The 16,961-nt window shown below is 38.4% G+C and overlaps 1 protein-coding gene across 2 annotated transcripts in view; it reads right to left on the bottom strand.

The window, feature by feature from the left end:
• Positions 1-16,961, bottom strand: part of MTUS1 (microtubule associated scaffold protein 1) — a 116,782-nt gene that overhangs the window by 45,876 nt on the left and 53,945 nt on the right. Inside the window, exons 6-7 of one of the 2 annotated variants that reach the window (XM_041479812.1) lie at positions 15,803-15,892; positions 14,514-14,561 (exon numbers count right to left, since the gene is read on the bottom strand). In XM_041479812.1, coding sequence (XP_041335746.1) covers positions 14,514-14,561; positions 15,803-15,892 — 138 coding nt within the window. Of the gene's footprint in view, positions 1-3,260; positions 3,701-14,513; positions 14,562-15,802; positions 15,893-16,961 lie in introns of those variants that run through there. The other variant, XM_041479814.1, reaches the window with a different exon arrangement.

Here is a 16,961-nt window from a genome sequence, read left to right as displayed (position 1 = left end):
AATTCAAGACTATATTTTGAACCATTCATAAGAGAATGTCTTCCTCTCACAGTTTATAGAGAACTGATGATCTACACAGAGATGATGATTTACTCTGTCACACCACTGAAGCATGAAGAACATAAGAGCACTTTAGTCACTCTGGTAAAAATCCTAAATGGTTCAATAAAGGAAGCAAACAATATTTCATCACTGAAAGACAGTGGTTCCCACTCCCCTCTCCCATGTTTATGCAGTTCTGAAGTGTTTAGATTTTTACAGTTACTTGCTACAAGTAAGTTTTCTAAGTCACAGGATGGGAAAATAAATTATTTCCTTAAGGTATCAGGATTCTATTTTGCTGAAGAGGGCAGTCATTATATACAGCTAACAATGCAGGTGCAGTATACTTCCAGGTGCTGAGCAAAATGATACTTTGCTAAGAGAGAGAAGAAACTTCTGGATAACTTGACCTTGAAGCAGTGCAGAGCACAGTCATGGAAGTTAGACACAAGGCAACATGATGAAACACCTTAAAAAACATGTTAAATATTACATTAAACTTCACCTGGATTTATTCCCTTCCTATGGGAAAAACATCTGATTTTATTCATCTTCCTCTGAACAGACTGCATGGTTATGCTGCAACATATCTGAATTACTCTAAGTACTTTGACACCTCCACATGAATGACAATACAAGTAGTGCAAAGATATCCAGCCTAAGGACCCATTTAATACTAAAGTACAATGGCAAACCTAGAATAACCTAACACCTTTGTAAACAACTCTGTGTACCCCCATGCTCCATGTGAAGAAACTTCATCAGGCTGCTGCGAACTACCCTCGAGTCAGACTGAAAACCCAAGAATAAGTTCCATCCTCTTCTTCCCAACAAGGCTTACACTCTAACCTCATCGAGTTACTGCACTGCAGCTGTCAAGCACAATATGACAACAGAAGAATCCTATCTGACCTGTGCTCTAGATTACTTTAAATTCTGCACTTCAACAATTGCTGTAAGTGTCTCAAGGATGGTCTACAGTAATAAAGGCAGTTGATCTATGCTATGATCAAAGGGAGCAAAGAATGAAATTCATGATAATGCTTCTTAGAAGTGCAATGTACATCAAAACTGGGATTCAGTGTTTACATAACACTCATACATATTCATGTTCCTAGATGGACCCTGAAATTCCTTTTGGCAGCTACCCCTTCTCTTATTTATTGACACTCTGTTTATTGTGCCTACTGCTTATGTGACCTTGGAAAGAAGCCACATGTCATTTTAATCAAATTAAACCACTACAAGAAAAGACAGTCATACTGCTGTTGCAAAACTAAATATGGCTCCTCCTGGCATTTAACAACAACAGAAAATAACCTTTTATGCTTGTGATATATACAGTCATTGCCTCATGTACTGTTGCTGAGTTTTATGAACCTGAAATAATCACTAAGAAGCTTCGATGCATTCTGCTGTTTCAAAACCCGCAGCATTATCTATACATACTTGCATTCTCCACTACAGACTATGACCTGGTTTTCATATGCCCTACTTTTTTGGTATACTCAGCTCTAGCTAACCACTGGTCAGCTTTCTGCTAACATACTAACTTCCTACAAGACAGAAGGACAGCAAAGCAGAACGGTGAAAGAAGGCAAAAACCTCTCAAGCTTCAGAGCTGTATTATTAGTCTGTACATACCGTACATAGAGAAAACACACATTAGTTCCATTCAGCACTTCTTATTTAATGTAGTACTGCTCAACTAGAACACAGGGCTTGCAATCTACTTTATGTCTTGCATTTCACAGAAAACTTCAGGCAGATTTTGCTTTCACATCCACTCAATGTGGAAAATCACAAAATAAATGAAACCAAAAGCTGATTCTTACAACTGTAAAATTGTCTTGATACATGCACTGACATTTATTTTTACAAAACTACAGAAATTTCAGTAGCACTTAATGAACATTCGGAAGACTGAACACTATCTCCCCTTATCTTCTCCTTTAGGATTTTTCATCCTGGAGTATGTGTTATGTAGAAATTTCACATTATTTATATGCACAAAGACATCCTTTACCTTGGCATCAAGGTATTTAAATCTTAGTTTAAAGCCAACACAAGCAACCTGCAAACAGAAGCCTATATTGTACAGTTGGCCTGTATCATGTTCATAAATGCATTTATCATCCCAGAAGAATTTTGAGGCTGGATTTACTTTGGCAAGGATAAGAAATGACAAGGGAAATGGTTTAAGCTGCTGTGTGAAAAGGCAGGACAGTAAGGAAATCTGACTGGTAGCACTCAACTCCAAGAAAATAAAAGCAGAAAGGGTGGTATTCAAGTGAGAGAGGAAATTCTTGAAGAGATTCTGCAAAACTAGCTTATGTAGCTGCTTGCTCCCCTCTAAGTAAAATGAAAGAAAACTGTAAATAGTACAGTGGAGAAAAATACTTATGCAAGATGCTCTTGGGTATCTCTAGATGTCACATAGCTCAGCTCAAACAAAAAAACAACTTCCACCCCTCACCCCCAAAATGACACATATATGTCGTGGAATAAAGCCCACCTTCCATAAACTTGCTTTATTTGCTTCGCCTAACACCGAAAATAAAAATCAGGTCAGATGCAGCTGAGAATTTTGGGGTTTTTTTTTTTGTTTCTTATGTTCTTTTGTTTTTTGTGTTCTCTGTGTCTGTGTATGAATTAAACACACACAGACTTGTCTTCAGTGTCTCAAAACATTGTACCTTTTAGGTTTGTCTCAAAAGAAGAGGCACAGAAGTTCGTTTGTTCCACTTGCAAGTAAGATGTATTCAGCACAACTGATAACAGATATCTACAGGTAAGTATTCAAATATTTCCCACAGACAGAAAACCACACCATGACAGCCTGTATTCATTTCACTTCCCTCCCTGCTTCCCCCCTTGCACCCAATCAAGATACAGAAAAGACAGTGCTTCCAGCAGATAACCATTAAAATTATTAGATAAATATTTAATAGCACAGACTTCCTGATATTATTTTTGGATTTGTGCAAAGAAAGAGCAAATCCCAATTTGCATTTCACAAACAGAATATCTTCCAAACAAGCAGCTCAGCACACATGCAGAGGCTCAGAATATGAAACTACTTTGCTTGAAAGTCAGACTTCTGTCTGAAATTCAAAAACTTTCATGCCCAGTACAGTTCTTACTTGCTAAAAATAAGATGCTGTTGAAGTAAACAAGATACTCAACACATGCTCTAATCATATTAAAAACGCACAAACCTGTATGAAATATAACAGTGCTTTTCTTGTAGCCAGAAGGAAGACGAATGTTTCGAAGCAATCCCTTTGCTGTCAGCCTTATGCGCATGTTGGATAAGGAAAATTTCGGGGACCATAACATGTCTTCAGTGCAATTGGAAGACAAACAAGCAAGAAATAGCCTCCATGTACTGTCACATACTATGTTTTTAAATCACTACTGGCAGAAGTGAGCAATTCTTGCTAAAGAAAACAGGCTTGAAGAAATAATCAGGTCTCCATTCCTTTGCTGTTACTCCTTCTGCACAGACAAGTAAAAAATCATGAAAAGCAGATATCCACAATGTAAATGCTGCTGGCAGCTTCTCCTCACCAGATGTTCTGAAAACAAAGCTTGTCCTCAGAATAAAACCGACTTAGTGATTTCGAAAACCAACAGCCTCTGAATTGCATCACAGCACCAATGCTCAATCTGCTATGGGACTCTGTGGGCTGGGAAATGGAAAAGGAGAAATGGGAGGAGGAGGAGGAGGATGAGGAGGAGGAAGTGGGTGGTCTCACCAGCTGAATATATCATCCGGCAATGTCACAGTCCGTGTAATTTTTTTTTTGCAAACTGTAAGGAACATTATTTGAATATTCCTGGAGGCATAGTTTAGCTTCGCTCTCCAAAAATCTTTTCAGGGTGCACTTTTTAAAACTGTTTCTTTCAATCAAATACTACGTCCACATTTAAAGTGCTAACAAATCCAAAGACACATCTATTCTCTAAGAACAATTCAGTATTTGAGAGCTGCTTAAAGGAAATTCTGCTTAGCTTGGCAGCTCAACACTGCAGATGCTTCCATTTATCATCAGAGGAGAAGGACTCTGGCAATTCACATTAAAACAGTTCTCTGCCAGCTGGATTTTGAAGGCACCCAAACACTGAGGCAAATAAGCAGTGTTGGAGGAATTCTTACAAAATAGATGTTCTTCCCATAGTTGATTAGCTCTCATATAAAAAATTTCCTTTTACTATTTAAGGAGCTGAAAAGTTTTGCATATACTTTGCTGAAGTCCATTGCCATTAGCAAAAATTAAATTAAAAATAAATTTAGAAAATAAAGGAGTAACTATTTTACAGATTAGAAAATGTCACATTTTTTACCTGCAACCATGACTGGACATACATGCACTGGCCACCTTCCTGTGCAAGAAGAAACATTTCTCTACTTTTCCTGAGGTCAGCAGCTGCCTTACCAGGCAGCCGCTGCAGCAGGGACCACCCAAGTACTCTCAGCCAGTGCTGGAGACAAGACAGTAGCAGCTCATACTTCTTTGGGGTTGTTTGAAGAGTTGGCCTCCACAGACTTTGTCACTCTTTAGAGACAACAAAATTAGGTACTTTTCCATTGATTCTGCACTTCTACCATTTCAGCAAACCCCAGCCAATGCTCTCTAACATCTATACCTTTGAACAGTTTTCTTACTTCCAGAAACAATTAACTCAGTCTGAAGCAGGTATAAGCCAAATCAAATACCACAGTGACAGGTCTCATTTCAGCAGTGCCTTACCTGTCCTCTCTTTACCTCCACAAATCTAACCTTCATATCTTAATAGCATGTCTTACTTGCTCAAGATGCACTTTAAATTCACAGATTTTATTTTCCACATCAGCTAGAACTAAAAATAGCATGTTGTTACTGTATCTGGGTATCTGTAAGATCACGCAGAGCCTGGTGCAGTGACAGTGAAGCAGATGCTCACTGTATGTAGAGCAGAAGAGCTGCAGCGCAGCACCGAGACAGACCCATCAAGGCAACCTCCACAGCAGACTGTGAGAATACACCAGCATGTTTTCAAAGCAGGTACCAAAATATTTATTTCCCAGCACACTGATGAACACCAACTCTGAAGTACTATAATACATCTTCAGTCCACACAAAACCATTCAAAATAAGTACAAAGACAGTAAATTAGGGTTTTTGTTTGGTTCCCAGGGCAGCCTCTGCACACAGCAGGGCATGCATGTCATTACTGCTATAAAACCTCATCTACTCCGTCTAGTCTGAAGAGCTTTGGCACAAGCAATGTGTGTTCATCTATCTTTCCAACAGCCTGCAGTTCCAGACTCTTTCCTAATCCAATACTATTATCAAAGACATTGCCCCTTTCTGGGCTGCATTATTATGATGCTTGAAAACCACACTGAGCAGTAAACCAGAAGGCTTGTTACAGCACAGTTCATTAGACTTGTGTATTCACACATGCACAGTTTCATTAGCACATCTCATCAAATATTAGATCATTATTGTCAAATCCTTTCTTAATTAAGGCATTTTGAGATTTTTACTGGGCATACAGCCAGTCTTCAAACATCATTTAGCACCCAGCCACACCAAGTTTTACCCTTTTGCCAGGGCACCCCCAGAAGAACTCCCTTTTATTTCCCTCCTGTTCCCACATTTCTCCAAGGGAGAAGCTGCCCTATGTAGTAAATGTTCTCTCACCTTCCCAATCTGATGCTCTCAAAAAGGTGGAAACAATCCAACCAGGCTAAAAAAAAAAAACAACGAAACCAAACCACTGCAAACCAACAAAACACATCCAAAAAACAACCCACCACTTCTCCCCATCCTTGCAACAGTGCTTACGAGAAAGGTAAAGAACTCCTCATTGGCTGTAAAACCAGAGAAGATGGAACACCCCACTGAAACCTCCTAGGAATAGGAGCTAGAACAAAGAATCTCTACAGGAAAAACATGATGTAATGAACCAGTCTGGAAACTGCAGAAGGAATGAATCATCATACAAAATTTAAGCAGACCAAAGCTCTATATGGACATCAAAATCCTTTTAGGAAAGACCAAAACTACTTTTACTGAGATACACAAATAATACTTTTACTGCCTCTTCTTCCCTGCTCTTTGTTTGGGTGAAAATAGGCCATGAAGAAACAGATATATCATATTACTTGTAAAAACCTTCTAATTTGACAAAAATGCCTTTCCAGCCTCTAGAGTTTTAATTCTATTAAACCCCAGAAACCTGAGACAAGTCTATGTTATTCAGAAGCAGACCTGACAGCACAAATAAAGAGCAATGGATGCATGTCTCATCTAGTGCCATCTAGTACCCAGTGCTCAGAGCGCTCTGACAGCAGGCAGCAAGAGGACTGCCCATGCCAGTCTGAAAGCTCCCAGGCAAGACTTAACTTGCAGAGAGGTTCCTCCAGTCATCCTTCCAGAGCTCAGTGTCACACCACAGTACAGCCCCACTATGGTGGCCGTGCATGTGCTAGCATGGTTTCCTTGGCTCAAGAAAACAGCACCTTCCACTCCTGTCTGCACTCCCACGATAGTCATCTAGGGCCTCGTGCTGTCAGACTACAAAGCCAGGGCGTAATCCATGGGATCTTAACAGAGCGCGCCAGGAGCATGCACTGTCTACATTTCATGCATAACATGAGGATCACAGACAGGTCTTTCTTGACATTAGAGAAGGGTAACCGAAAACAGCACCAGAAAAGAGCAGAATAAAATAGAAAGCAAGATACAAAGGACAAAAGGACAAGACAGATTTAATTTACTAGCATCTTACTGCTAAGGGCAGAACTTGTGATTAACATGGACAAAGGGGCTGTATCCTGTTCTGGCTGTGTAATTCAGCCTGGGTTGCTAAATGCATCAGTACCTGATGACACCATCAAATTGATGAAGGGGCCAGACCTATTTTAACCCCAGAAGATTTGGTATATCTGCCACTCCTGGGAACATCAGCAACATGAAAAAAAGGGAGCAAAATGCACTGGCATGTATAGGCTCTCAATTCAGCCTCAAGAGGGCAAATCCACAGTGTCTTCGTTTCTGCTGTTCCTTTCCCTCTCTCCTCATCCAACAATCTCTAAAAATGCCATTGGAATGCAGTTAAGTGTCTCACTGTATAAAGGTCTAAATCAGGAGCTAGATATTTAGATCCAAGTAGTCCATGTAAAGGACACTTGGCTCCATGTCACAAGACAGCAAGAGCAGTACAGAGCAGATGGATTTTACTGGCATGCTTTACTTCAGGAAGAACTGAAGGGTAATTGCTTATGCAAAGAGAGATGCAAAAAGCAGGAACCTACTAAGAGCCAAAGGGTCATCTGTGTCCTCATTTTTATTTCTGGAAAATGACTGCTTCCACTCCACTTTCCTGTGATCTCCTTGCTCTAGCCAGTGCTCCACTTTGAAAAGCTAATCATCCTGTAGGCAGCCACAATGAATACAAACTGCAGCTTCAAGACTAAGTTTAAGCTCAAATCCTCTCCAAAAAAAAAAAAAAAAAAAGGAGGAAACATCTTCCTTCCTCAGAGTAGGAAAGAAAATCCTAAATAATTTATGTTTCTTCTTTCTGTACACAGAAGCTTTTAATCATTATAAATTCAGCAGTCTGTCAAGCTGAAGGTGATGCTGCAGTGGATTCCCAGGCAAAGTGATACAGGAATCACTCTGTGTCTCTCAGATGCAACAGTGGTACTTACATTACCTTTAGTCTTTTATAATTGAGAATAGCCACAAAACACTACAAGAATAATTTCATTTTTACCTTCTAATTTAAGGAAAGTGCATTTGCAGGATGTCCCTTTCAAAATGGCATTTTGGTTACACTTCCTCAGTCAAAATCCTACAGAGCTACTACTCTACAACACTGTACAATATCACTAATGTTAGGTAAAATACCCTAGAATTTTAAGCTTCAATGATCTGGCCAGATGTGAAAAAAACTCAGAACCACCTCTTTGCTGCCATTCAGAAACAGGGTAGATGTATGCTTAAGTTCTTGTGAGCTCAAACCTCAAGCAACAGAGGAAAAATAAATGCTTAAACTAGACCCACAGCCTACAGATCTACTAATTATTTTTTTACACAATACTGATTTATATTCCCCATGCACATCTATTTCATCCATGGCCTCACAACAATACCCAGAGAGCCACTAAGAAAGAGCAGTATCATAAATGAAGTCAATTTGGTAAGTATATGCCCTAAGACAGTGCTTTATCTGGAGAGCACAAAACACATTCAAGATAACTCACTGTCCTTTCCCTACCTGTGTGGGCTTTGTACACTCTCCCTTACCCAGACATGCAGAAAAAAAGGGCAGATGTACAAGTTGTTTAATCATCTTTGGCACAAGGCCATGAGTTTCACATTTCTGTGACAGCTCAATGATGTATTATGTCCACTTAAGTCCCTAACAGGGTCCAACGAACTCCAGATTCCAACATGGGAATTTTCTCTATCACTTAGACTGAGCTGATGCAGTCTGTAGATGCCCCTTTCAGCTGCCCTCTCTACTCACACATCGACTGGCCCAGCCAATATTTAGACAAGTGTGAGAACACCAAAGCTCTGTATTGCTCTCCTGTGTGGCTTGTTATTGTGAAACATCAAAATAAATACCGGGGAAGAGAACCACAGACATTCCTCCCCACAACAGAATAAATACCACAGAAATAAACTACAAATATTCCTGCTGTAGAAAGCCTGCATACTTCTGCATCACCGCTTGTTTGGAGTATGGATGTGTGGAGCTGGAGAGCAAGAAATAACTTCTCACAGAAGTTTGGAACTAAATAATAACAAAGAAGTCTGATTTATCTAACTTGTAATCCAGAAAGCAGGTCCTTACTTAAAAGCATTAACAGAAGAAACAGACCTAGTAGTGTGAAAAACATTTTGGTTGGGCTATTAAAGGCCTTAATGAATGATCATCTGTCATGATAGCAAAACTGATAAAAACCCTACCAAGTCCTCATTGCTGGAATTTAAATATAATCCCAACATTTTCAGTCCATCGATCGAACAAACTGCCCACACAATACTACTACCACTTGGATTAGATGGCTCATATGTTACTCCATAGCAAGCCTTGAGGTTTTGGAATTCTTTGATTTTTTGTAAAAATATCTGTTGAAGGCACAGGGAACAGTGCTGATTGTTAGCACAGAACAACAGACAACCTTCCTAAATGGTTAACTTTCAGAAGATGAAATTTGAGAAGAACACAAGGAACATGAATGCAAATACACTGATAGACTTCGCTGAAGGGACCAAATCTGGAATATATTACACATGACAGTGTTGTCACGTACATCTGTTTTTTTTGCATCCTATTTCCTATTCTAACAAACATACTACATCAGGAAAACACCATTTATTTAAATAAAAACAATTAAACCCAAAAAACCCTCTCAAAACAGATTACTTTGGAGTTTAGAGTGGCATTCTCTGAATATCAACACCAGCCATTCCACTTTGAAGACTTCTGAAGCATTCTAGTTCTCACTCAAGAAATTGAATTCTTAGATCCAGTTGTTGTACTATACTTAGTAACAGTGTAAAAATCTGGCCAAGAAGGCAACAGCTATTGTGTTTCAAAGATTATTTCAGGTTTATAGATATTCCCTTAACTCTTCAAAATAAACATCATTATATGTCCCAAATGAATACAATTATTAAGAAACTCCAATTCATACATTTAGATAATATGCATTTATTTATATAGAAATGGCAAAACAAATGCCAGTTTTCATAGCTAGTTCATATGCAGTAGCTACTCTACTTAGCTTTGCTGTCTGTTTATAAGAGCATTAGCCTGAAGGTATTCTAATGTTAGATCACGAGAAAATTGAGTCATTCAGATAGTCCTTACAGTTTATATGAATGAAAAAAATGTCTAAAAAAAGACTATAGCCAGCTTTTTATTGCAGCTAGAAAGGCAACAAAATACTCCAGCCACAGTAAAATATCTGCAAAAAGAAGTTTAAGCCTGATGTCTGTTGCTTTTCAAGGGATAAGGTGAAAATATTCATTTACATTGTTCAATTCCCAGAATTTCCAGTGTGTAAAACATTAATTGTATTAAATGAATACAAAATCTAATCTTGTCCTGATCTGGTAACCCCAGAACATACAAAACTGTTCCAAGTTCTTCTGCAGCATTTCCTGGCTTTTCTTTTGAGACGGGGACAGAGACAGAAAAACTGATGAACCCAACTTACTTACAAATGTTGAAGCTCTGAACACCAGAGACTGAGATCCAGTCTATCCAACACATCTATATTGAAATTCCCAGTTAGAGCTAGTCAGAAGTCCCACTTCTGCAATGTGGAAGACCTGGACCTCTTGGCTGCCAGGGCATGAATGTTCACAACATATCAAGGCCTTTTCAAATCTCCAAGCAACACCACTACCTGCACAGTGTCTTCTACACTTGCAAAAACTCTTAAAAGCAAATACACACCACTCCCCAATCAATAACAAACCCCTAAAGATCTTCTAATCAGATACAAAAGGAGAAACAGAGCCCTAATGAGTTACTTGAGCAGATATCCCTCATCAGTTGGGGTAATTTGCCATACATTGCTGAATGCCACAGCCAACTGAAGACCTAAGAATTTGGCACTCACAACAATGTGCATCCCCAATTTTTAAGAAAAATACAAATTTGACACAGTATAACATATAATTTTAAAACATTAAGTCTTGTTTGTTGTTGTCAAAGCACAATCAGAGTGTGATAAACATTAATACTTGTTTTACAGATGTGGAAAGTGCAAGTATTTTGAGAGTAACCTATTCTATCAAAGAATCTACAACATAAGAACTGTTTCCTCTCAAGTTTCAACAGGGATGATTAAGAGAATGAAAGAAAGGGGTGTAAACTGAACCTTAAAGTATGCCTCCAACTTTTGTCTGAACCAGAGTATTTTGTTAGCATCTTATCCCAGTATAAGGGTTTGAGTGAAGAGCCAGACCCCACCTTAACAACCTGTTCCAAGGGACAACTTCTCAGACTGTTATATTTATACCTTATTTTTCCATTTGAGCTTATCAGCACTATTACTCACTTTCGCAATAAGCCCCCTGACTTAATTTCTTCCTTCTCTCATTGTTGTATTTTCTCACTAATGGTTGAACTAAAACAAACATCCTTTATGAGAGTAAGAAAACAGAACACCATGGTGGAGCATGTACCATTTTCTGACAAAGCTTCTTCGGTTTTCATGGCTTCTGCAGCCTTTAGTAACAAATTCCATGCTGCATCATAGTGCTAAAAGATACAACATAAATCACACTGTTCATATTTAGTAACACTTTACAGGTGTATCCATCAGTTGTCCTTGCTGTTTTCCTGACAATGATCTTATGCCACACATGTAAGTCTAACCTGTTATCCATAATACACCACAGATCCCTTTCAGGGTCATGGAAAAAACAGGATAAGCCAAATATTCACATGCTTTATTCCCAAAGTGATTGCTTTACCTTTGGAACTGCCAAACAGGATATTTGCTTTTGCTTGGCTTATGTGGGTTCAGAGATTACTGTGCTGTAACTTAATGTTTGGCCAGTAACAGAGACCTGAGATGTGAATACCCACTGCATCCACACACACTGCACTGTAATATACTACAGAGGGATTAGACACAGCCAGCTTTTTCTGCAGGGAAGCTGAAGTAAAAAGGAAACAGCACTTACTTTATGCATTTTAGAGGCAGTTTTGCATATAGTTCAAAATTCCATCTCATAAGAGGCAACATTTTATTCATATTTACATTAAGACATCACAGTAAGTGCACATAAACATCTTTACCTGAAGTTAGCAAGTTAAGAAGTATAATAAAACATTCCCAAGAACTTAATTCTGCCTTTGCTTTAAAGCCAGTGCTGAAGAAATATACCACAGAACTTGCAGAACTTATCTGATGCACTGAACATCACCCATGAAAAATACAGAATTCAGAAAAAGAAGCCTTGTGAATGTTTTAACACAAACAAGAAATGAACAGCTGCAAACAGGCAAGTCTGTCCAGTTTTACAGGCACACTAGCAGTATGTTGTGGCTTCCTTCATCAAGCAGGTTCTGGCTGTGCATCATTGCTGTAAATGAATGGAAAATGGAGAAACAGCACCAACATTAAGGGAACAGAAGTGTATCTAGAAAAGCCTGCTATTTTTTCCCCCTTGAAGAAATGTGAAAGGCAGCATGAACAATTGATATTAGTTAATACCTTAATATCAGCTCTGATATTAAGAGTTAATATTTCAACTTTTAATTAAGAGTTAATCAATTATCAGAGTTCTGCTGTAACAAATTAGTCCTGGGCACATTGGCGGGAAATAGAAGTGAGGTTGGAACTTCTGACTGGATAAGGCTAAAAGACTTAACTATGGCACTGAAATAAAAGAACAAAAGCTTTATACTAGCTGCAGTCATTAGAACAAAGCTTCACTATAATATCAAAACCAAAAAAAAAAAAAAAAAAGAAGATAGTGGGCCTCATTCTACATGGTACTGGCTGGCATTATTTCAGTTCATTTCAAAAAAGATCACTTGTCTTTTCTTAAAATTGACATTGTACTGCAGAATATCCAAGCAGTCACACAGTATTTTCATTCTGTAAGAACTATCTGCAACTCTAAGGATGGGAAAAAACTTCTTAAAAGTACAAAATGCTCCACCAGACAGCTCTACACTCATAAATGGGATATTATACTAATTCTCTGTACAAATTAGAAATGAATTAAGTTGAATGTCTAACATCTCCAGTTTTGGAAGCTGATTCAGTACAGTAAGCTGCTCAGGTTTGTTAAAACAAACACTAAAATACAGCCATTTTATTGTTGAAAGTATAAGTAAAAAGCATTTATTTAAAATATTGCTAAATATTACAGTCATTTGGAGTTTATGGCTGTGTTTTTCAAATCCATCACTTCAAAGTTATGTAGCTACATGCATTTTTACGTCAGAAAAAATGCATCATAAGCAAAGGTCTACTAAACCAGTAAAAAAGGGGAGAGGACACTACTTTTCTGGAAAGCAGAGAGAAAGTGTACACTGAATTTTGGGTAATTAAGTTGTATGTTGAGACTACCGTAAGCAAGCGTAAGAGACATTTACTTTTCTAGTTTCTAGTCCAGACACGGATTTTATTGCTTATTAGGAGTTTCCTCAATTGAGCTGATCAAGACATTATGTTGCTAGCTGAATCACCCCCTACATGACGATACAACAGACTAGGGTTTCAGCTCTTGAGACTCAGTGTCACGCTTTACCTAAACTAGCATTAGTTCAGTCAAATATCATTAAAAGCAACAAACAGAACGGATGTTGGGCAAAGTCTGACAGAAGCCCTGACTCTTAACAGAAGATATCAAAGTACTCAGCCAAAATTAAAATGAATATATTTGATACCCAGGAGAGTAAAAGACAAAAGCATTAAATGCATGTTATGACTACAGGAAATGTAAAAAATACTGCCACAGTACCAGAGTTACAGGTCAGTATTGATTTGCCTAGTAATTTCAGACTCAAATTTACAACATCTGCTTGGCTACAGCACCTCTTTCAGAAAGACATCTGCTATTCACTCAGGGGACACAGGGCCGTCCGGTGATCTTCAGTATCTTTCAAAAAGGGCTTTTCAATGAGTAATTAATTACAAGTAGCTTTTAATTCAACAAATACACACTGATTCTCAGGAAACTAATCTAGACTGCCAACTCTCTTGAAAAGACCTGGAAACTGGTGCAAGTAGAAGCATCATCTAAAGACTTTTCAGTCTCTTGGCAGACAGAAACTGGCACCAGGTGTCCTGACTGGCGCAAACACCAAAAACAAACCCAATATGAAGTCCTTAAAACTCTGCCAGATTTTGCAACGCCATCTGCCACTTAATCAGCTGCGATTCCTCCCTCTGCCATATGAGCAGACACACATCAACATGCTCTGGTAACTTCAACTTCTTACACAAACATAGTCTACAGAGATAGACAAAAACAGCTCACACCAACAGGTGATCTACAGTGAACGTTCCAGAAAAGGAAGGTTATGTGGGATTCTTCTATTTATTTGGTTTTGGTTTTTTTTTAATGCTGCAACACACAAATTCATTCATTAATTACTTCGGCTAAAAAGTAAAAATTACACCCAAATTTAATTTCCTTTATTTTCTTTTTTTTTTTTTTTTTTGGCATACTGTTTAAACCTCCTTAGGTTTCACTGGAAACAGAAGAACAAAACAGACTGTATAGCCAAAGCTGGGTAGCCAGAAGACAGGAAGTAGACAAAACCCAGGAAAATAGGCTTTTTTCCATATTCCTTGAAACTAGAGTCAGTGATAATTTACAGAATTATCCACTGTGCATCTATTCTTTCCAGAAAAGAACCAACATACTAATATAATATACAAACTTAACTTGAGTTGCACCACAGAAAATATAAAATGCACTCAGAAAACTCACCAGGACCCAAACAAGATAGGCTTTGGTGTACATTTCTTCCAGGACTACCTTCAGAAAGGAAACAAACAAACAAAAAATTATACTTCAAGCCAGTAAGGGGCAGTAGGCCTGCCTTTTTTTAAGATTCAAGATTCTTTCCACATAAGCCCCTCAAACTTTGCAATTTCAGCTTCTTTCTTCTGATGGCTGATGGCATGATCTACAGCAAGATTTAGCATAAGAAACTGGAAAATGCAGGATGCATCCCCAATTACAATTATATCATTACAATTACTATATTTCATTTAAGTCAGGTAGCACTGTTTCACTTCATTCATTCAAAGAGGATCACAGACAACAAAAAACTATCATCTATACTGGTATTATAGCATTTTTTTCCCTTCTGTATGCTATAGTTATTTTATTTGCATTGAGCAGCAATAAATTAACAACATTCTCAAATGTCCTAACAGTCAAGTTAGATATAAATGACAGCACTGAGAAAGTTAACCCACCCTTCCTGTATTACTTAAAAGTTATGGAAAATTGTCCTACAAACTTTATTATTTCGAAGGATATTGAATGGAAGTGATCTTTCGGACTGCTGGGTTTAAGTGCAAATGTCATGTGCAGAAGTTCATAAAAGGTCTTTGACAACACCTTTCTGCAGGCTTTAGGAATAGTGTGGATCCTTTGGCACAGGTTTCCTCAGGAAACAAGCTGCTTTGTATCACCCCTGTATTTGTTGTCCCCCCACCTCAGCCTTGCAAATGTGCAAATAGTGCTTTGCTCCCAAAATTTCGTCTTACAAACCTTGTCCTAAGGTTTGTATCTGATCTTTTGATTCACTCTGGCAGAAAGAACTAATTAAAGATAAAACAAATATCTGATACAGAAACATAAAGTGGAGTAAATATCCTCAACAGGCAGAGCTGATCAGCATGCTCTCACAAGAATCGTGCTTAAATTAAACACAAACTGGGCAAAATCTAGTCTACACTGTGTCTTGCAAGCATACAACCTTATAAGCAGGTGACAGAACATCATTTAACATACAGATTAATTATGCTGTATTTTTAGTCCTTATGGGATGCAAGTTTCAAGCAGACAGTAGACAATGAATGTCCCTAAAGCATTTGCTTTAGGTAAGGTAAGGAACAGAACCTTGCAGAGCCAGTGTCCAATCTGGTGAACTGCAAAGAAAATGAGTCAACTATCCCAATTATTTTGAAATCAAAGCATAGCTGCTCCTTCTCAAGACAGAGAGATCCAAGAAAAAGCGAAAAATTGACTCCCCAACAGGTAATTACCTCTAGTCTCACTGACTTTCCTTGCTAAGAGTAGAGGCCCAGATGATTTTGGTGTGCACTGGCTCAGTGAAGCAGACCTGGTCTTGGCTCCTAAAAGTAAAAGCTTAGATGAACTTTAAAGTAAAACTATTTAAAGTTGTAAAGCAACTAAAGACATATCTTACATTTTTACATTTAAGTACAAGATCCACAAATCTATTCAAACACAAAAAGAGAAACCTTCTAGAATGTTTAAGGCATATTTAAACTTAGCTCTGCTTTGCCAGAACACACCTTGGAAGAAATAAAAAGAGAATTTTAAACGCCTTTTAAGCAGGAGAAGATGTTAGTAAAGATTTCATATTAGCACTAAGATCAAGTTCTTGAATCTCAAAACAGCAGCAAACACAATGCAGCAAAGGAAACACTGGCTGAAAGAGACCTCCAGAGGCCAGACATCCACACTCCCATCCAGAGCAGGGTCACCATTAAGATGAGATCAGCTGACCACGCTCTGTCTAGATGTTTCCTGCCAGGAAGGGTGGTTCCACGGCACCACTGGGCAAGCATGCATCTCCCTCTCTACAATTTGAAAGCATTTCTGATTGCTACATGATCTGATGCTACTAAGAAGAGTTTGGCACCATGACCTTTATAGCTGTCCTTTTCAAATTATTGACTGCACAGGCTCAACTCCCTCAACCTCTTCTCCCTGGACAGAGACCCTACCCATCTTCTTAAGTATCTACTGGATCTTTCCAGTTTCAAAACAACCCTCCTGGTTTGGGAAGGACCCAAAACACAACACCACAGTCCAGGTAACACTGATCTGAAGGGGAATACCAGCTTCCTTTGGCCACACTGCTCCTGCAGGTGCTCAAGGCACACTGCCAGGTCACTGAAGACGATGAGCTATGCATAGTTGTGCTGCATGTGCTGGACCCAGATAGAAAGCATCAGCTTGTCAGAAAGCCATACGATTCATGTTTGTTTCAAAGTGACTTACGATTTGTGGCAAATTCTGTTTCTTTTCACTGTTTACTCTTTTAAAGCATGTCATTACAGTGACACATTTGGCAGGCATCTCTTATTTATTCTCTATTATGTCAGATACCAGCTTAAAATTTAAGTCTCATGCAGGAGTACAGCATTTAATTAGGTTTATCCAATTACAATAACC

Source organism: Pyrgilauda ruficollis, unplaced genomic scaffold (genome assembly GCF_017590135.1).
Source record: "Pyrgilauda ruficollis isolate IOZ18807 unplaced genomic scaffold, ASM1759013v1 scaffold5, whole genome shotgun sequence".
NCBI classification, from domain to species: Eukaryota; Metazoa; Chordata; class Aves; order Passeriformes; family Passeridae; genus Pyrgilauda; species Pyrgilauda ruficollis.
The sequence above is the reverse complement of the archived record's forward strand: the minus strand, read 5'-3'. Positions and strand labels throughout refer to the sequence as shown.